This window comes from Notamacropus eugenii, chromosome 5 (assembly GCF_028372415.1).
Source record: "Notamacropus eugenii isolate mMacEug1 chromosome 5, mMacEug1.pri_v2, whole genome shotgun sequence".
Classification (NCBI taxonomy): Eukaryota; Metazoa; Chordata; class Mammalia; order Diprotodontia; family Macropodidae; genus Notamacropus; species Notamacropus eugenii.
In genome coordinates, this window is record NC_092876.1 from 234,960,070 (window position 1) to 234,981,749 (window position 21,680).

The 21,680-nt window shown below is 39.9% G+C and overlaps 1 protein-coding gene across 9 annotated transcripts in view; it reads left to right on the top strand.

Annotated features, from left to right (window-relative positions):
- RAPGEF4 (Rap guanine nucleotide exchange factor 4) overlaps positions 1–21,680 on the top strand; it is a 356,019-nt gene that overhangs the window by 312,871 nt on the left and 21,468 nt on the right. For all 9 annotated transcript variants that reach the window (XM_072612340.1, XM_072612339.1, XM_072612342.1 and 6 more), the window contains 4 exons: positions 8,447–8,572; positions 9,184–9,362; positions 12,896–12,986; positions 21,180–21,230. In XM_072612340.1, the coding sequence (XP_072468441.1) occupies positions 8,447–8,572; positions 9,184–9,362; positions 12,896–12,986; positions 21,180–21,230 (447 nt within the window). The remainder of the gene's footprint in view (positions 1–8,446; positions 8,573–9,183; positions 9,363–12,895; positions 12,987–21,179; positions 21,231–21,680) is intronic.

A 21,680-nucleotide genomic window follows, 5' to 3' on the forward strand; every position in this document is an offset into this window, starting at 1 on the left:
TCAGAGGCTATGGGACCATGAGCATTAAAGGTCATGGTACTTAAAGGACACCTTGTGACATAGCACAGACTTAAAAATGCAGTGAAAGATTCTGAATTCTAATCTTTATTCTTCTCCTAACTTGTCGTATGACCTTGGGTAAATCACTTTACCTCCCATTTTTTCCTCACCTGTAAAATGAAGAGATTGAACCAAATACATTATTTGACATCCCTTCCAAGCATAACATTCTGTATTTTAAAATTGATTTCTGCATTTATCAAAACTAGCTAGAAGTGAAGTTTTACAGACTACAAAAGTATCTCAAAATGATTTAAACGGAAACTTGCCAGGGACAGTGTCATCTCTTTCAAGACAACCAGGGTCCCCTTTCCATTTATGTTGGTAGAGTCCATGACCTTTGCTTATAAATTTGCAGTTTGTAAAGGCTGATCATGCTTTTATCCATATATTTTTCTGTCATCTGCTGAGCAAACTGAATTTTTTTTTAAATTCTAAACTTGAATTTCAACTGAAATGACTGTTTCAATATATACAGTAGAACTGAAAGGCTGTCTTGTACATGAAACAATGACTCCATTATGCAAATCTTGCTTTTCTTTTTAAGTATATAATCAATTCAATATTACTTTCAAAGCTGCCCTGCTTGTTAGATGATTTCTTCTTTTATTTTTTATGCATTTCAAAAGCATGTTTTAATGACTCCTCCCCTTGCTTTCTTTTCATTTTCTTTCTTATTGGGGGCCAACCCTATCTGTAGGTCCCCTCTTTCTCCTCACTCTACCCCCCCCCCACATACACTCATTTGCAAAGAAAAAAAAACAAACCTTTGTAACAAATGTGCACAGTCAACCAAAATTAATCCTCATATTGACTGTATCCAAAAATGTACATTTCCATTCTGCAACTTGAATCCATCACATCTCCATCTGGTAACATGCTTCATTACCAGTTCTCTGGAGTTGTGGTTGGTCATTACATTGATTGGAATTTAAACATTTCCAATAGCGAGTCATTTTTAGAAGGGGAAGCCAGAACTGGAAGAGAATGCTTCCATGGAACACTATTTAAGGTGCTTTGTGATGTGTTTACGACATGAAGGCAAATGGGGGTTTCTCTTGCCAGTTGGTTCTTGTTGAGCGTGTCAAATGGCTTTGGAATGAAGATATAAAGCACGGCTATCTCCAACTCCTTGTGGGGAAGACACTAACTTTTTAAGCCTCTGTTTATTCACAGATGATCCTGCATCCTTACAAGCCATTACTGCTTGTCAGGATCAGTCTTCCATTTGAACGCTTGAGCAGTGGAAAGGAATTTATACCCTCTCTGAAAAGGGATGCTCATGTATACTTCTTGGGGCCAGTTACCTCTTCCTGACAAGTAGCTCTTTATTAGTATTACTGTGACTTATGGCATCAAAACAAAGGGGTGGTTTGCACACAATATGTGAATATTTAGGCCATGAAGCACTCTTTGGAGTCCAAAAGCAATTTGGAAGACTTCAGGGATATCATCTATGAAGTAATGCTCCTCACTAGAATTTGGGCTGAGCCCATCCATCAATCACTCATACAAAGTATATTTACTAAGTGCCAACTATGTGCTCAGCATCATGCAAGGCACAGTGTGGGTTGTGGAGAAATGCAACACATAATCCCCACTCTCAAGGAGTTCATCATCTAACAAGAGAGATAAGAATAGCATATTTAACAAACAGTGCCAGGTGACACTAAGTGCAAACTGAAACTCATCCAGAGAAAGGCAACTGGGATAGTGAGGGCACTGGTGGCCATCCTGGAGAAACACTTGGACGAATTAGGAGAAGCAAGCAAGAGAGGACTGGACATCTGTCTAAATGTACTTGGAGGGTTGTCATGCAGAAAAGGGATAATTAAGCTTTGGGGTACTTGTCCTTCAAGGACAGAAGTAGGAGCACTGGGAGGAAGTTGTACAGACTCAAGATTTTAGCCTCAAAGTAAGGAAAAATGGGAGAAAATGGGGTAGCTCTTCCTGTAAATCTTCAAATCCAGATTGGATGGGTATTTGTTTATAGTTTAGGTTCCTTTCTGGTCTTGGTGGATGAGATGTCTTCTAAGGCCCCTTCCTGCTCTTAACATTTTGTCATATAATTGTAATATAATGTAATATAATTGCATGCTAAAATGTACAGAACAACTTAGAAGTCCTTAAACAGTTCAGAGGAGAATATTAAATATATCAGTAAAAAATGAGTGGGGCAGGGGGACTCTGACCACTTCTCAGTGTGCTGTGCAGTAACATTGGGGAAGATGAGTGATTGTTGTCGCTTCAGCTGTGTCTAACCCTTTGTGACAATATTTGGGATTTTCTTACAAAGGTACTGGAGTGGTTTGTCATTTACTTCTCCAGCTTGTTTTACAGATGAAGAGCTGAGGCAAACAGGGTTGAGTGACTTGTCCAGGGTCATAAAGCTAGTGAGTGTCTGAGGCCAAATTTGAACTCAGTAGATCTGTCTTCCGGCCTAGTACTCTATTCACTGTACCACCTAGCCATCCAATCAAGATCACAGAACTAGATAAATGTAGGCATTCCATTGTATGTGTTTTTTGGTTTACATGGATATATACATATATAGATAGTGTGAGGGCCCAGGCTAATGAAGTATTGTAAGGCAACTCAAATAGTGAGGGGATTGGTGGCCATCAGGGAGAAGCAGCTGGAAGAATTAGAAGATGAGAGACAAGGGATTGAAGGAAAAGGGGAGAGAGCAAGAGAGAGAGAGGGAGGGAGGGAGACAGAGAAAGAGAGACAGACAGAGAGAGAGAAAGAGAGAGAGAGAGAGAGAGAGAGAGAGAGAGAGAGAGAGAGAGAGAGAGAGAGAGAGAGAATTTATTAGGTGCTTAGTTTGTGCCAGGTCTTCTGCTAAGCATGGGGAACACAAATAGAAGCACAGTCTCCTCAAGGAAGTGATATTCTAGGGGGAGCTAGAAAGGTGGAGGGAAGTTGCCAGCAAGGAGATAGAGAGGAAGTCCAGAGAAGTGGACAGGAGAGAAGGGAGCATGGCTGGGGTACCCCCAAGAAATTGTGGTCTGGACTAGGAACTCAACCAGTCAGAAGAGTGGATCTCAGGGTAGAGGTATTCCATAGTGGGAAGGCTGTTGGTGAAGGTGGTGGAGAAGACCAGAGAGGAAGTTGAGTCAAAAGGGAATCATGTTCTATTTTGACACTAACTTGTTATCTATTCATCCCTGATTACTGTTCTACCTTTGTTTGGTTTGCTTTCCTGGTGTCATAGATGAGCAAACTAACAGTACTGCCTTCTCAAACACAGTCTAGTGAAAATAAAAAAAAACCCACTAACTGCTCCCCCCAAAAAAACCCTACAACATTGTTCTTCTTACAATGTAAAAACACCATTGGGAGAGAAGGTGGAGGGGAGAGACAGAGACAGAGACAGAGACAGAGAGAATGCATATCTTTGGGGCTATTGTTCTGACATCTCCTAATCATGGGCACATGGACACTAAAAGAAGTCTGTCATTTTTATCCAGGCATTTTCCAGGACTACCTTTCCATCCCAAACTACTCAACTCATGCTGTAGAGTCTTTCTATATAGCCTTAAATGGCTAACACTAAACGAAACTCATTCCTCCACAAGCTGATCCAACTCCCTGCCTTTCTCTATCAATTTTAATAGCATTGCCCTCTGGCCCATTATCTGAGATTAGCTCAGATGCTTGGAATAATCTTTCATTCATCTTTTTTCCTTTGTTTCCTTCCTCCTGTCATTCATTTATCTTTTAATTAGTAAATACCTACTGTATGAAAAGCTAGATGTTGAAGGCAATATAAGATAATTAAGATTGCTGGTGCCCTCAAAGCTTATAAAGAGAAGACAAGAACGTAATGGGACATTGTCAGAGGGGGAAATCACTCTTATTTAAGGGATCAAAGATGACTATTAGTATTTATGCTGGATATTGATGAATGAAAAAGTGGGAAGGGAAGACACTGAAGGTATGGGGAATGATGTCAATAGGAGATGAGAAAGACTGTATCATGATAAGTGGAGAAGTGACCCAGTTTAATGGGGATACAAAGTGTCTGAAGGGAAGTAAAGTGTTATACATATAATTGGTTAACAATTATCCATCCATCAATGAGCATTTCTTGAAGGCCTACTATGTGCCAGGAACTCTTCTAAGTACTGGGGATATAACAACAATAATGAAACATTCCCTTGTTCTCAAGAAGCTTACATTCTCTGGATGAACAATTTGTTCACCAATAATGTATGCAAAATAAACACAAAGTGAATTTTTGGGATGGAAGGGCAGTAGAAACGAGGAGGGTCAGGAAAGGCTTAGTATAAAATGTCGCTGGAGTAGTTTGAAAGACAGGGTTCCAGGAGGCGGAGGAGAGGGGCATTCCAGGCATGAGGACAGCCAGTGCCAAAAAAAAAAAAAAAAAGACACAAAAAATAGCAGAGGTAAGAGGCAGAGTCATCAATGTGAAAAACGGAAAAAAGGCCACTTTGGCTTGGCCACATAGTATGAGAAGAAAAGTAATAGGTAATAATACTAGAAAGGCAAATAGGGGCTAAGTCATGAAGGACTTTAAAAGGCAAATAGATGAGTTTATATCTAAATCCTAGAGTCAATAAGAAACCAGTAGAGTTTATTGAGCGGAGAAGATACCATAACTGAACTTTAGAAAATCATTTTGAGAACTATTTAGAAGGTGAGACACTTGAAGCAAGGATGCCAATTAGGGGGGCTATTTGAATAGTTTAACTAAATGTAGATGAGAGCTAGGGTGGTAGTCCTGGGAGTAGAAAGGAGACCACTACAAAAGATATTGTTGAAGTAGAAATGGCAGGACTTGGCAACTGGTTGAATATGTGGGGTAAGGAGAGTGAGAAGACAGGGATAATGCCAAGTTGATACAATGCTGATAACTGGAAAGACAGTGGTGTCCAGGACAAAAGTAGGGATGCTCAGAAGCAAGGGTGTAATTGAAAGGGAAAATAAAGAGTTCTGATTTGGATATGTGGAAAGATATCTTGCCACTATACTCAGATTTCTTGGCAAAGGAAATGGTACAGCAAAGGCTTGAAGGCTAAGAAGGGATCATTTGTGTTGTGTGGCATCTGTCTCTATAACAGTGAATTGAGACATATTCATTCCCTTTGCCATAGCTGTCTTCTAGGCACTGGACATCTTTCATCTGACCTATGGTAGGTAGACTGCCTGCCTCCGCCCCTCTGTCCCTGTACATTGTTGTAAATATCACTGTTGATATGTTCTTCATGTAGCCCTTCTACAACATCCCATCAATCCTCAAATCTCTATTATGACCCCTTGATTTATCTTCCATACCAAAGAAATTCCTGACCCCTGAGCTCCAGAGCTCATTTGAAGTTGGTAATCCTGTTTGCATGCACCTTATCTCTCAGTAGTCTTTCACTTACAACTTCTGTTTCATTTACTCATATCTTATTAATTATTATAATTATAAATAATTGTTAGTAATAAAATCATTAACTAATTATTAAGATCACATATTCTTCCCATCATTAATCCTCCCTCTTGGACTCCCTCTTACCAAGAAAAACAGAATTTAATGGAAAGGACACTGCTCTTAGAGGCATGAAAAAACTGAATTCAAATCCTGTCTCCAACATTTACTAGCTCTGGGACCGTTTGCAAGTCAATTAGTCTCCCAGAGTCTCAGTTTTGCTGTCCCCCAAATGGGGACAATAATGTACAAAATACTTACCTTGCAGGGTTGTTTGGGGATCTAATGGGATAATGTATGAAAAGCACTTTGTAAATTGTAAAATTTTGCATTATCATTCCATCCAATCTTGTCCTTTCCATCCTTGAGAACCTAGCTTCTATTTCCACTATATACTACTTTTACTCTAATTCTCTGCTAATTCTCAGAGAAATTTCTCTCCTCTTTCAGCAACCCATTCATGTTTGTGCTCCTAGGTACTTATGTGCCACTAATTTAAAGTGTATTTCTATATACAAATATGTCTTTGCACGTACCTATTTATCCATGTGTTGAACTGTATAGGTTAATCTGACCCGTGTTCCCCAGTCCCCTGTAAATTATGAACTTTTTGAGGGTAAGGACTGATTGCACTCTGAATAATTCACCCCCATTCATTTAACATGACACCCCCAGTCCATGCATATTGTTAATGGAGACAGAAAAATCACATTATCAAGATTCCCTAAGTAAAGTATTTTCATTTATTACCACCAGTAATAAGTCTTCTGTGAATATTTAGCAATAGAGTTAAGACTGAGGATAGGCAAGAATGGCTGCAACCCAGGGTACAACAGACCACGGGGCAAAAAGGAACACTTCGATATTGTTGTTTAGAAATGCAATCATTTCTAATGAAGGACATTTCACTCCAGAATTTATTTACTATAGGAGGAGCCAAACTCAATGTTTGAATTCCTCCTTGCACCTAGGGTTGGAGAGTCTGGTAGGCAGTGACTCACAGGGGTCACAGTTTTCAAATGCAAGAGCATGCAATTTTCAAACCCTGTCTAAAATATATAGATACCTCATCCTGACTACTCAACAGAATTTCCAGGAAAAAAAAGAGGTAATTCTAACTAAGAAGCAACATGATGTTGTGAGTGAACTTATTTAAAATTTTTGTGACCTCAACCTTATAAAATAGTTATGTGTATATTAACATGATGGACACCCTACGGAACTGCCAGGAAGTTGTTGTTAGTCGTTTTTCAGTTGTGACAGGCTCTTTGTGACCCTTTTGGGGTTTTCTTGGCAGAGATACTGAAGTGGTTTGCTCCTTCCTTCTCTAGCTCATTTTACAGATGAGGAACTGAGGCAAACAGAGTTAAGTGACTTGCCCTTGTCACACAGCTACTAAGTATCTAACGCCGGATTTGAATTTAGGAGTCTTCCTGATGCCAAGCCTATGATTGTGCCACCTAGCCGCCCACTGTCAGCATGACCTGCATTCAAATCCTATCTCAACTCTTTACTATGTCCATAGATAAGTTGCTTAATATCTCTGAGCCTCACTTTCTTGATCTGTCAAATGGGGAATAATGATGGTACATATGTACCACAGGATTGTTGAGATGATCAGATAAAGTGAGGCATGTCTGTAAACCTTAAAACACTATATAAAATGCGGTATTGTTACAGTTGTGATCATGTTGAACTGAATGGAAGTATGTAGTTTATTTCATTCGGTAAATTGAGAGCACTTCAGACAGTTTCACAGGCATAACAATACACTGAATAATATATGATATTCCATTTATAGGCAAAGAAATTGATGTATGGGGATGGTGGGGAGTGGTCTGAGGCTACTAGGAAGTCAGTAGCAGAGCCATAATCAGACCCTTGATCTTCTAACTTCTAACCCAGCCCCACACTTTAGTCAGCAGCACTGCTTTGGTCCAGTACTCCCCGTGGAGTGAGGAGACTGGGTTTAATGCAGGATAAAGAGGAGCATTCCCTTCTGCTGGTGTTGCTGTTTCAACATTCTGAGTTGCATGCTGCCTAAAGAGGCTTGGTTGGGATGGCGCTAGGGATGGAAATATAGTTATTCCTGTGAAAGCCACCAGTACCTTCAACAGGAGGGTTATGATCAGATGTCACAAACTCCTCTGTCAGCCACTGCTTTGAGTTGACTCCAGGGAACAAACACTGAAGCAAAAGAAAATTCTCCCACCTCCACCTCTCAGGAGTTGCCAAGATCCTCTCAGAACACAGTTTATCAGAATGAGGATCTCCAGTTGTCACTCTTCACAGCCAAAGGAAATTGTTGTTTCTCTCCCCAGAGTAAATCCAATATATGAATTTAGGGGCAATGCTGATTTTTACAGCTTAGATTGGGTGATACAGCTTCTCACAGTGTGTTCCGGGACCCCTGACAGAGGGTCCTCAAGAGAACTTTAGAGGGTCCATGAGGTCAAAATTATTTTCATAATAACACTATAAATAGATGTAACATATGTGAATGAAAGCTCTTTGGGGTTTCCAATAATTTTTAGGCATAAAAAGAAGTCCAGAAATAAAAACCAAAAAGTTTGGGAACTGTTGGTTATATGTCACAGTGACGAGTTTTATTATTATGCTGAAGTGAAGTGAAGTGAAGTGAAGATCATCTTACTGCTGTGACTAAAATCAAAACCTAGGGATTTTATTTAAAAAAACACGATTAGAATCTAGTTTTGTTCAGCAACTCTGAGTAGAGCTCAGCACCACACAGTGCAGTGGAAAGAACACTGTCTGGTCAATCAGAGGAGTCAGATGACTTCAGTTTGAATCCTGACTCAGGCAACTTGTAGCCATGTCACAACTGCACTGTGCCTCAGTTCCATACTTGTAAAATAAGGGAGTTTGAATTAGATGATCTCAAATATCCTTTTTATTGCTAAATCTATGATCTATGTATTATTTTCATAGACACCCTTACCAGAACAAGAAGGCCCAACAACTGGAACAGTGGGCACTTTTGAACTGATGAGTTCCAAAGATTTGGCATACCAGATGACGATTTATGATTGGGAGCTCTTCAACTGTGTACATGAGGTAAGGAGTCCCAATGCTGAATTTTGCATTTTTATTCAGAGCTCTGGGTTATAGCTGATGGAGTAGCTCAACTCTGAGTTTTAGTTTATGTTACATTGTGTGTGTGTGTGTGTGTGTGTGTGAGTGTTTGTGTGTGTGTTTTCCCACCTGAACCTGAAACTCCCTGTGAGGAAATTGCTCTTACCTGCCATGAGCACCAACTATGCAAATTGCATTCCTAGAGAATTGTCTCTAAGTTCTATTACAATAAGGAAACTAAATGACAACTCTGTGAACATCTAGCACATTTAAGTCAGCTCTAACGTCTTTGTTGCTAAAATAAGACAAAGGGGGAGTAAATGAAATCCCAACTTGAGTGCCTTCCTGTGTATTGAATCACACTGAGGTGTCTAAGTATATTAAGCCTTTAATATATAATCTATATTTATATGATGAACATAAATGTCACAGTGAACCTCTATGAACTTGCAGTACAGTGGAATACATATCCATGAACCCACATTTTCTACCCTGCAAGATTATCATGAGAAAAAGGGGAAGGTGTCTATTGCTTTTCTTTATGTAAATAAAAAGATAAGCAAATATGACAATTTTGAATTGTTCTTTTCTAGCTGGAGTTAATCTACCACACATTTGGAAGGCACAATTTTAAGAAGACCACTGCAAACTTGGATTTGTTCCTAAGGAGGTTTAATGAGATTCAGTTTTGGGTCGTCACTGAGATTTGCCTTTGTGCCCAACTCAGCAAGCGAGTTCAGCTCCTAAAGAAATTTATTAAGATAGCAGCCCAGTAAGTACCTTTGGCATATGCAAGAGAAACACTCTAGTGTGTGTGCCAAGTGCAAAATCTGTCTGCTGCTTTCTTTAGCCTTTCTCCAAGACAAAAAATCTCTGAAGTACGCACCCTGTCTTTACTCCGTGTCAGGCATGCAGTTCTGTCCAGGGGTTCAGAGAAGAACTTAATTTTTTCTTCTTCAGAGAAATGCCATTCTCACCTTTTTCTAGCACTCAACATCCACGCCTCATAAACTATCAGCAGTTCCACACCTGTGCTGATCATAGGGCCACCGGATCTCATGATCTCTCTCGGTCTGCTCTTGGCACTTGATACTCACTCTTTGGCCCAATCACCTAAAGAAAATTCAGCAGTCAGTGGGTATGGCCAAAGAGATGGAAATGAGTGAGCCAGCGTGGCCCATGGTGTCCAGGAGAGGGCAGTGGAGCACGCGCAGAGAAGCCAGGGAACTGTGTCTAACAAGGAAGGAAATGCCCCAAAGCGTGGAGGCAAGCAAACCAATACAAGAGAATCGTCTCCATAAAACTCAGGGTAAAAATCAAGCACCTTTAAATATTCCATTTAGGAGCACTTCATGGGAAACCATCTATTTACTGGTGGGCCAGTTAGATCTCCCCTTGACACGAATTTAATCTTCTCTTGCTATTTAGATATGCTTGACAACCCCCTGTTTACTTCCATGCTTCCAGTATCACTACAATGCTAAAAATAAATTGCTAACCGTGGCCCGGGGCACCGACAATCCTTTCCCTTCTATATTCAAGGAGCTCTGCTGCACAAAGGTGGAGAGGAAAACAACCTCCTCCGAGCTGCTTTCTGAAGCTCCGAATTCGGGAGCCTGCTCAGTCTGCTTTCTAGACCGCTAAACAAAAGACAGCGAACCCTGAGCCATGTTTTTCCTTTGCCAAATGTCTCAAATTATCCTGCCAAAACAGGAAGGTCAGCAAAAACTCCCCCTGCGTGTGGCTCTCAGGCCTGTTTTCTTGTCACCTTGCAGCTTCGGGGGCTTTTCAAGGGAAATGTAACAAAAATGTCACTAAGGAAGTGAGGCCGAATTGTCCAGCCCCTTGGCCTAGGAGCAGAGAACAGCCTTTTTGCCAGGTAAAAAAGGCCGCCAGCGTCTCTCCCGTATTTGGTGCTTACTGAAACCTGTGGACAGATACAGCTTCCAAATCTGACAGAGCTCATTTTCCTCTTCCCGCAGTGGTGAGTGCCAGTGGAGGAGAAAATACAAAAGCATTTTTTGCATGAAAATGGGCAAAGTCAGAAAAACATATAAAGGCCTCTTACTGCTAGATTGGGCTCCTACCCACTTTGTTGTTTTTTGTGAGAAAGAAGATGGAATCTGAAAGTAAGACTCTTTCTTTAAAAAAAATAACAACATCGACATAAAACCTAAAGAGATAAAATGATTGTCAGCAGGGGAAATCATCAGGATCATTTTTGCATTCCTCACCTCTCTGTATGAGGTATATATATGATAGTGAATATGGATTTTTATGTTAACTCCTGTCATCTAATTAGGGCTGTCCTGGGCTCAACATGGATAAGGAATCTCCTCTGATTTTAATAAACTTGTTTCCCAAATATGAAACATACATGTTATAATAGTAACACCATCCATTTTTCTTGTTTTCCTCTTTTTAAAGTACTTTCACACATTATCTCCTTAATGCACACACACACGCACACACACACACACGCACACACACACACACATACACACACAACCTTATGAAGGGAGGATGTAATACTATCTTCACTGAGAAAGCTTAAATTGAGAGTTTACATCCCTGGCTCAGGATCCCAAAGATACTTAGTGGCAGAGCTTGAGGCAGGCTGGCTTCAGAGTTACTGATTCCTGGCCAAGTAAGAATTCCATTAAGCTTCTCCCTCCCATGATAAAACGCATATGGACAGACACAATGCCTGGCATGTAATAAAAAAAATTTTCACCCAATTCTCACTCTTCCTCTCTTGGCTTTTTCCTTTTATCTCAGTTCTCTCCTTCCTGTTCCGCTCTTTCATAGAGCTAAGGGCACACAGAGCCCACATATGGCAGGCTTAGGGAAAGGCATTATCATTGGTGCTCTGTGTTCCCTTCATAGCAGGGTCAGTGGTGATGGCCTCCCTTCTTGCTCCCCCAATACATCCCTCAGGGGAAGAGAAGGGAGGTGCCAGCACACCCAGACCCATGTTCTATGCCTGCATAAGCTCATACATGACCTCTAAGCTTCTTTTCAGTTCTAACTCTATGATCCAATGATCCTTTTTTCTCTTTCCCCACCTCCTTCCCCCAAAATATCTATTTGGTTAATTACCTCCTTTGGCCTAAAGCACTTACAGCCAATACAGAGGTAAGTCCTTCACTCCTATCTCCCTTGTAGGATCAGGTCCATTATGCTGTACTCTTATTTTTTTTCCCTTTCAGAATAGACAATTTAAGATTTACTAGAGACTGATTGTTCAGTCTGATCCCTGGCAACACACCAAACAACTTAATTTAGCCTTTTATAAAAATGCTAATCCATGTTGGGTTTAACTAAGATTCAGTTACCTTGGATAACTATTGATTTTTGGTAGGGGATTTGTCTCTACCACAAGTGTACTGCCCTCCTTTCCCCTCCTGACCAGCTAATGTTGGAGAGGTTGAGAATAGAAGTATACTTGAGTCATGCCAAGTACCTGGGCTGCTCAGTGATATTCTGACTAAGAATTTTGTTAATATCTTTCATTTGTTCCCCTCCCAGATATTCAGTCATCAAACTTAAATAGACCATCAAATAGCAAAGTGATAGGCTCAAACAACATGCTTGATCTGATGGAGCAAACTGGTGGAGGGAGGTGGCAGGGATCAGTTGATTCCACATCTATTTTCAGTGAAGTATCTACTACTATAAACGTCCTAGAAAAGGAGTGCCTAGTGCCTAACTCATAACTCCAGCAAAACCTTTTGAGGGGATGGGTGCACCGCTTATTCCCTGTGATGGCTGAGAACAGAAGGGAGGACAATGGCTTCTCTCAGCAATTACAAGAATGAAGAACAAAGGGTTCCTCCTCTGCCTTCTAGATGGGGGACTAGCCAGCTATGTCCGTCAGTAGGTTAGAGATCCTATTCTCTCAAAGAGCACTTTTATACCCTCTTCAGATTTGTTAGAGTTTTCATGTGGAAGCAAAGCTTTGAAAAGGTATTCCAATGCCACTTTACCAGGGGACTTATTTTTTTAACCCTCTTCCAAAATTTATCCATTCCTACAGTCATTATCATTAAATGGTATACAAAAGTATGACTGAGAAGGGGAGCAAAGGCGAAAAATGCTAAAAGTTCATCTGTCTGAAAGTATAGACAGAAGCGAGGTAATAAGAATGTAGCCACTCGACTGAAACTTATCCGACACATTAAATCCAGTCTTTCTCATTCTTTTAAGGAAAGCCAGCAAATATTAATGACTGCCAGAGGCAGAACCCTGATCTTCTGTGTCCCCCAGAGTTACATTTTACTCAAACATAAGCTTCTTGTGTTTCAGCTGTAAGGAGTACAAAAATTTGAATTCCTTCTTTGCCATCGTCATGGGACTCAGTAACGTAGCTGTGAGCCGCTTGGCGCTAACGTGGGAGGTAAGCATTGGCTGAAATCTAATTGTCCTATTTTCCTGAAGCACAAATACATAGTCTAGAGCTGGGTTCTTAATCATATTGTGTGTTATGGACCTCTTTGGCATTCAGATGAAGCCTTGGGAGAGATTACATTTCAGAATGATGTTTTTGAATAGTTGAAGGAAATGCTGAATTTCAGTTAGAGGTTACTGAAAAAAAAATGTGCACATTTGTGTATATATCTGTATGTATTTTTATATATATATATCATATACACACACACACACACACACACACATTTATATGTCGTTCAGTCATTTATTTCAGTTGTGTGCAACTCTTAGTAAACCCATTAGGGATTTTCTTGGCAAAGCTACTGGAATGGTTCATCATTTCTTTCTCTAGCTTATTTTACAGAAGAGGAAAGTGAAGTAAACAAAGTTAAATGACTTGCCCAGGGTCACACAGCTAGTCAGTGTCTGAAACCAGATTGAACTTCCTGATTCCAGGCTGGGTGCTGATTCCTTTACCACCTAACCACCATATGTGTGTGTACATATGTGTGTGTACATATGTGTATGTGTGTGTATGTATGTGTGTGTATGTGTACACCAAAGTTCACAAACCTCCTGAAATCTTTCTGCAGACCCTTTGGGAGTTTGTGGATCTCTGGTTAAGAACCCCTGGTATATTTATTAGTGAGGTTTTTCCTAGAAAGAACCCTCCATGGTTTGTGAGAGTGGCATATCAGGTAAGAGACTGGGAGACATTTTTTTATACTAATTTCCCAGCTATCTGAATTTGATCAAGAATTATCTTCTCTCTAGGCTTCAGTCCTACCATCTATACAATAGAAATATTAGTAGTCTCCCAACAGGACATGGTAAAAAGTTTTCAGATGTTCACAGGAATGACAGAAGGGAAGTTTCTGCTAACCACTTAAATGGGAGATGTGTTTTTAACCAAGGCAGACATTCCATTACTGAGGGAATAAGCAGTGAGGAAAACTGCCTGGGACTACTGTGAACTGCGTCTCTTAGCTATCTGGCAGATCTGTTCTATTTGAATAAAGGACAATTGACCAAAACTCAATATTTAATTCAATTTGACCAACATTTGTTAAGTCAATACTTTTGCCAGTTTGGCTATTCATAGTCCTAGAAGATGTATGTATTTCACATTTGTCCAAACATTCACAAAGCAGTATAAGTTCATTGTATATTGTACATTTACATAATTAAAGAAATACTCTTCTTACTGGCAACAATGCAGAAATAGATTTCTGCCCAAAGTGGAAACATTCAAAATTAATGAATAGATAGAGAGATAAATGGAGACAGATGATAAATGGATAGATAGATGATTGACAGATAGATGATAGAAATAGCCATTGAGAGATAAAGACATTAAGAGAGACAGAGAGAGACAGAGACAGAAAGACGGAAAGAGACAAAGAGAGTCAGAAAAAGAGAGAGAAAGAAAAAGAGACAGAGAGAAAGAGAGAAACAGAGGCAGAGAGAGGAAGCCAGAGAGAGACAGAGAGAGAGGGCTTACTATGTGCCAAGTACTGAGCTAAGTCCTCTGGATACAAAGTCAAGCAAGCTAGAACCTAAATGACAAAAGAAGAAGATGGAGGAGGGAGACAGGTTGCAGAAGGGGCAGCTGAAGGTTCTTCTGAGAGCTGCCCATTTTGCAGGCTGTCCTGAAAAATCCTTTCATGCTCCTTTGCCTGCCATCCCCTAACTCTCCCAAATGCTGGAATTGCTTTCAGGGCATGCTATCCCAATTCCTTCTCTCTTGAGTTTCTCTGTGTATGCAAGGCAGATGCGGCACACAGCACCTCATCTCCTGAATATAGGAGTGAGAGAATTGGTGAGGCCTGCATGTCATGAAGCTGTATCAGCTTCCATCTGGCAAAGAAACCATGTTAATGCTGCAAGTAAATAAAGCAATCAAGTCATCTTCCAGTTTCCCCTGCCTTTCATCAGAAGGCTTATGGGGGCCATTAAAGACACCCTGAGGGGTAAATCTGAATTGAAGCAGGCCCAGGAGACCCTTTTGGGTAGATAGCCTGTCCAAAGCCTTGTGTTTTAGTGACTCTGCCCCTTCACTCACCTGGTACCACTTTTCCCTCAGGGGTTCCAGACCACTCTAGAGCAGGCCTTTTGAATCCAAGGAAGCTAAGGGACCCTGCAGGAAGACCAGAACTAGACCAGAAGCAGGTATCTGGAAGAAGTAACTCTGAGTTCACCTAGAGCAGGTTTTGTGTCATAGACCCCTCTGACAGTTTGGTGAATCCTATGGACCCCTTCTCAGAATAATATTTTAAAATGTGCTAAATAAAATATGCAGGATTACAAAGGAGACCAATTACATTGAAATACTATCAAAGTTTAAAAAAAAATAAGTTCCCAGTGCCCAAAGGGCTACAAAAATGTGCATACCCTTTGACCCAGCAATATCGCTACTAGGACTATATCCCCAAGAGATCATAAAAATGGGAAAGGGTCCCACATGTACAAAAATATTTATAGCAGCACTCTATGTAGTTGCTAAAAACTGGAAGTCAAGGGGATGTCCATCAATTGGGGAATGGCTGAATAAATTATGGTATATGAATGTAATGGAGTACTATTGTACCATAAGAAATGATGAAGAAGACTTCAGAGAGGCCTGGAAGGACTTATATGACCTGATGCTGAGTGAAAGGAGCAGAACCAGGAGAACCTTGTGCACAGCAACGACCACAGTGTGTGAGAGTTTTTTCTGGTAGACTTGGATTTTTGTAATAACACAAAAACTTCTTATAAAAAAAAAAAATCCCAAAGGTGGTTCTCAAGGCAAAATGCCTTCCACACTCATAGAAAGAAATATGGAAGTCACTCACAAAATGTAGCAGATCATGTTTATGTATGTCTATGTGTTTGTGTATCATGTTCTGATTTGTTATACGATTTCTTTCATTTATTTTAGTCTGACTACATAGCATGACTATAGTGAAAATATACTCAATAGGAAAGTATATGTAGAATCTATACAGAATTGTATGCAGTCATGGGGAGGGAGGGGGGTAGTGGGGGGTAGGTAGGGGGGGATAAAATCTCAATTGTATGGCAGTGATTGTTAAACATTAAAAAATAAAAAAAATAAAAATAAGTTCCCAGACCTCAGATTAGACCTGGCCTAGATCTTGTCAAGAGCCATGCTAGTTGTGGACAGGGGACTTTCGGCCACATCCCAAATGCTGGCACCATAGTATATAGCATAGAGGAGCCACTGCCCTCAACCTCTCCCATTCACCTGGAAGGAATTACAAATATCAGGCAGGAAGCATTTAATGCTTAAATGCAAGGGCAGAACCAAGTGCCATAGAATTCGGATAAGTCTTTGTACTCCAGTGGAAGCAAGAAAAGACTATGCCATTTAAGCCAAAAGAGATTCTTGTCTCATCCTTAGTAAAACTCTGTCTTAAGGTAAAACACAACTAAATTAACATCTTCCTATCTCTTAGAAATGCTTCAACTCATATAGATTCTTGAGTTTAATCAAATAGGCCTATGGTCCTATTGTGGACCTACACTCACCTGTAATTATGAGGTACAGGAAGTTTACAATACCATGGGGGATCATGACATGTACATATGAAACTATTAGAGAACCAGACAGTATGCAACAAAAATACCATGTAGTTCAGATAATATATGCAAATTAAATACAGGTCTATTCCTCAGCTTACCTACAGGCATTTATCTACATCTCTGACATACAATATCTACCTGTGAATAGCTAACTCTTGAGTGGCTAAAATACAATCCACTAAGCATTCATAACATGCCTACTATGTGTAAAGCAGTGAGTTAGGTACTGAGGCTACAAAGACAGCACAAAAGAGTTCCCTTCCTCATGGAACTTATATTTTACTGGGAAGAATATAATTGATAATCATATAATTATACATGCTTTATTTGGAAGAGGGAGGAGAAAATACTAACAAACTAAAGGTATAAGAGTAGACATCCCATAGCACTGAGTGGGGGAATATGTGTGATAATTAATTCCACTAAGTTTTCAGCTGTTTTTCATTAGGATTTCCCCCTCACCTCCATTAACCCACCTCCTCATCCCCAGTCCCCTGATTCTCAGTTTTTCCATAATCCATAAGGTATTCAGTGGCAGAATTGTTCTTGACAGGGAGTAAGTGAGGTATGAGAGGAGGAGTTAGCCTTAGTATCTCCTTCTACCTTCTCCTTCCCACTGTCATTTTCTTCCCTCCTGTTCTGGGAATGGTTTCATAGACAGCTTAGAATTCTCTATCCTGTTTCTTACTTCTGGGTCCCACTTCTGAAAAAAATTCTTGGAGTATTAGTTGAACCTGTTGAACTTAAAAGTGTTGATGTGCCTGCGCTACATTACAGGAATTCGATTCACAGAATCCCAGGACAGTAGAGCTAGAGAGTCTAGGTCCAGGAGGCTCTCTAGTCTAGTCACTTCATTTCCTAATACAGAGCCAGACAGGAGAGGTATAATTTGAATCTAGACTTTCTTACTCAAAAGCCAGTGCTTATTTTCCTGTATCACCACCTCCCTCTTTGGAGTCAACTAAATTCCACAAAAGTTTCTTAAGCGTCTGCTTTGTACAAAGCAGTGTTAGATATTGGGGATACAAAAATAAGGAGCTGATAGTCTTCTGAGAAGGGAGAAGACACAAGGAATCCTTCTTACCACCACCACTCCATTATGTTTTCCAACAAAAGCAGAAGGCATGGTCTTTTCTATGATAAACTTTAGATTGTTTGTTTAGCAGTGAAAAGGAAAATCTTGGGAAACCTTGAAAGGACTGCATGTTTGCTGCTTGGCTGGGATTAATGGAGGAGCAGTGACATTGTGTATATTCTGCACTGGATCAGAAGGGGAGAGAAACCCTGGTTGGAAATAATAGGGAAAGAGAAATACAGCTTAACTCCTGGGAGTTCAAAGGAATAAAGAAGAGTAACTGTCTCCAGTTTTTCCTGAATTTAACTTCTTTGGACGTAGTGTTTACCTGTTTTCTCTTCCATTAGACTGTGAGCAGCTTGAAGACAGGGACTCTCTTTTACTTTCTTTGTTTCCCCAGTGCTTACTCAGCACAATGCCTGGCACATAATAGGGACTTACTAAATGTTCATAGACTGACTGGGTGACTGAAGACTATCATTGGAGGGTTATACACAAGCAGAGATCTGCCACACAGTGCCCCCTCCTCTTCTATCCCATCCCCATCCCTCACTTCACCCTTCATGCTTGACTTGCAAGTAGTATCCCTCCTCCAAATCACAGAAGCCATCACAGATGGCTTGAAGCTGGCAAGGTTGGTCTTCCTTGCCACATCCTAGAAAATAGGGAGGAGGAGCAGCCACAGAAGGAGAAGGGATAGGAACTGATTCTTACTTTCAGAGCTGCAGTCGGAGGAAGCTGTTGGCATCCCAAATTGCAAGCCAGAATATTAGATGCTATGCTACTTTAGCACTTCAATGCATCTGTGAGCTTGTTAATTTAGTAGTATTCAGTGATTATCTTAATTTTTCTGTGCTTTTTTCATCCTTTGTAGTTCTTACCCATGTTCTTCCATAGATCCTCCAAAGAGGATCCATTCAGCATGCTAGAAGCCTCCTTTTAAAACATTTCATAGGTACCAGTGAACTGCTCAGGCCATCAGTGATTTTTCCTTCCAGCTATATGCCTGACCCACTTCCTTTTCTGACTATAATTTCCTAAATGATATCCCTTTTGCCACTTTGGTATGACAGTCATCACTGGAAACATGCTTCAGCACACTTGAATATACAGTACTTTTTTGTTGTCTTCTGAGGATGCAGTTCTTAGGCAAGTGTTGCATTTGTACCATCCTACACCATGGTGCTGTTGTGAGGATCACATAAATCATGGATTTCAAGTACTTTATAAACCACAAAGTGCCATATTGGTTAAATAAGCTTCTGTAAGTTGGCCTGGAAGCCTAACCACCACATCTTTTTGATTCTGTGGGAAAATGCAGCACAAATTCCAAATAATTAATTTACAAACAAAGTAGTTAACTATTTGTAAGTTTCTTGTTAGCCATGTCTGAATCCTCTTGATCCCATTTGGGATTTTCTTGACAAAGATACTAGAGTGGTTTGCCATTTCCTTTTCCAACTCATTCTACAGATGAGGAAGTGAGACCTACAGGGGTAAGTGACTTGTCTAAGATCACACAGCTAGTAAGTATCTGAGGTCAGATTGGAACTCAGGAAGATGAGTCTTCCTTACTTTAGGCCCAACCTTCTATCCACTGCATCACCTAACTATTTATAAGTTAGGTGACTGCCTATATAGATAAGACAGAGATCAGTGTGAACTAGTCTACTCAGGGGACTTTTACACTAGGGGTTTTAAACTTAACTCAAAATGGGTCATAAAAGGTAGGTAGGATTGGGCTAGAGTGAGAGTGGAAATTCTATTTTTTGCAGAGAGGAGGTGTAATATAGAAGTAAACTAATTTTACAGATGACAGAACTGAGACTCATAGAAATGACAGCACCATCGACTTTTAATTCTCTGTGCTAAGGAGAGGAGGGGTAAATATAATAGAAAATGATGAATCATCTTTTATATTTGGCCATGGAATGTAATCTGAGATATACACTGGATTAGAGAGACACATTCAGCCTCATCCAAATTAGATGTGCACCCTCACGGACTCTGTGCCCCTACTTGACTTAGCTGTATGACTAACGAACCAACTGGGTGATAAGGAAAAAGTCTATTTATCAATTAAGTCATTTGTGAATAATTAAACATTTATTAGATTACTTAAAAACCCTCCAATAACTCGGGAATTCAAGTTGAGAACTTTTATCCCCAAATGCCCTGGATCAGAACTCAGACCACAACTCTTTACCATTTTCTTTTGAAGTAATAAAATTAAAACCCATCCTCAAAATGAGAATTTAGGGAAAAAAACCATGGCACATAAAGTACACTTAGTTTCTTTAAAAAAATGATCTGTAAGTTTTTCAAAAGAGATTTTGAGATTGGTTCAGATTTGGAATGAGAGGAGAAAAGCTATTTATGCATAATATAAAAATCTAATGAAATTCAGGATGTATTTATCAAAGGTGAAATTTACACAGGAAAGAAGGAAATTGGAAACCTCTGACATCCAGGACATTGCCAGTCCTATTAATGATGCATGATAGAAAAGACAAATCATAAAGCTCATCATGCTCATTCTTGATTTGGAGACCTTTAGAAGTGGGAAAAACATTGGTTCAGTTTTACTGAAAACCTGGGACTTATAGAATGGTGGACAGCAGATTGAACAATGAAGAACAGTGGTGGACTTTGTGTTATAGAATTTTGATTTGAATTCACAGTTCAAAATGAGAAAGAAAATTAAGAGCTCAGTAGGACATTAACTTCTGTACTGCATGCAGTCAGATAAATCAGGCAGTTTGAATCTGCTCTATTTTGATAAACATACAAAATAATCTCAGGAAGGCAAAGGGATATAGTAGCAAGAGTCCTCCAAACAGGACATGGGGTCAAAGTCTGATTCTGCCACTAACCATGGATGTGTCTTTGGGCAAGTCACAACCTTCTTGGGTTTTAATTTTCTTCTCTGTAAAATGATGGAGTTGGATTAATCAGTTCCAAGCTCTGTAAGAGGAGTTCTTCAATATATTTGGGGGGGGGGGTGGACATGGACCCCTTTGGCATTCTGATCTCAGAATAATCTTTTTAAATGCATAAGAGTACTTAGAATTACAAAGAAAATCTCTCCTCACCCCCAAAATCTATCCATGGACCCCTTCCATGGATCCCAGATAAAGGATCCCTGTTCTATGATCTTAATTCCTAGTTGTGGATATCAGAGAGTTAAAAAAAGATTACCAGTCTAGTTGTGACCCAGGAAAGCTATCATCTTTATGAATCATCCTGTATGGATAACAGTGTTAAAAACAGTAAGACCCAAGCATTCATAAGTAACTTTTGGTTCACACAAGTTAAAAGACTTCTGGAAGGATAGTTTTTGTTATTGTAAAGTACTTTGAAATGGAAAAACCTGTTACAGCCTCTGCCTGGTTGTTTGATTAAGAGCCAGGGGTAGGCAGGAAACATTTCTTACAGAAATGATAGTGTATCTATATATACTGAGTGTGACAGAGAGTGTTGGTATTTTGATTTTGTCAACAGAAACTTCCAAGCAAGTTCAAGAAGATCTATGCTGAGTTTGAAAGCTTAATGGTAAGTGGCAGTAGCCCCTTTATTCTGTTCACTGTCTGTATTAAGCCATTTGCTGATGAACTAATTTGAAGTCCTCGTTTCACAATATTTTATCTGTCCTTGTCTGACTTTAGGAAGTTTATGATCCCATTTTAGTGCTGCTAAAACAAGCATGTATGACTAATGAATTACACTCTTAGGAACCAACTTAAAGAGGACTTATGCCCCACATAAGGTCGATTTGTGTAATTAAGAAAAGCAGTGTGAAAGGCTTTTTTTCTCTTATCAGACATTGGATGGTTATGTGCTCCAAGCTGCATTTTTCTCGTTTTACTCAAAACCACTTTTCCCTGTGAGTTGGCATGTTTGCAGATGAAAAATAATTGAGTAGGATTTGGCAAGAGGGTTTGGGTGGTGTCAGGAGAGGTACATGTTTGGACTGGTAGTGCAAGACAGGCAGAGGCAAATCAA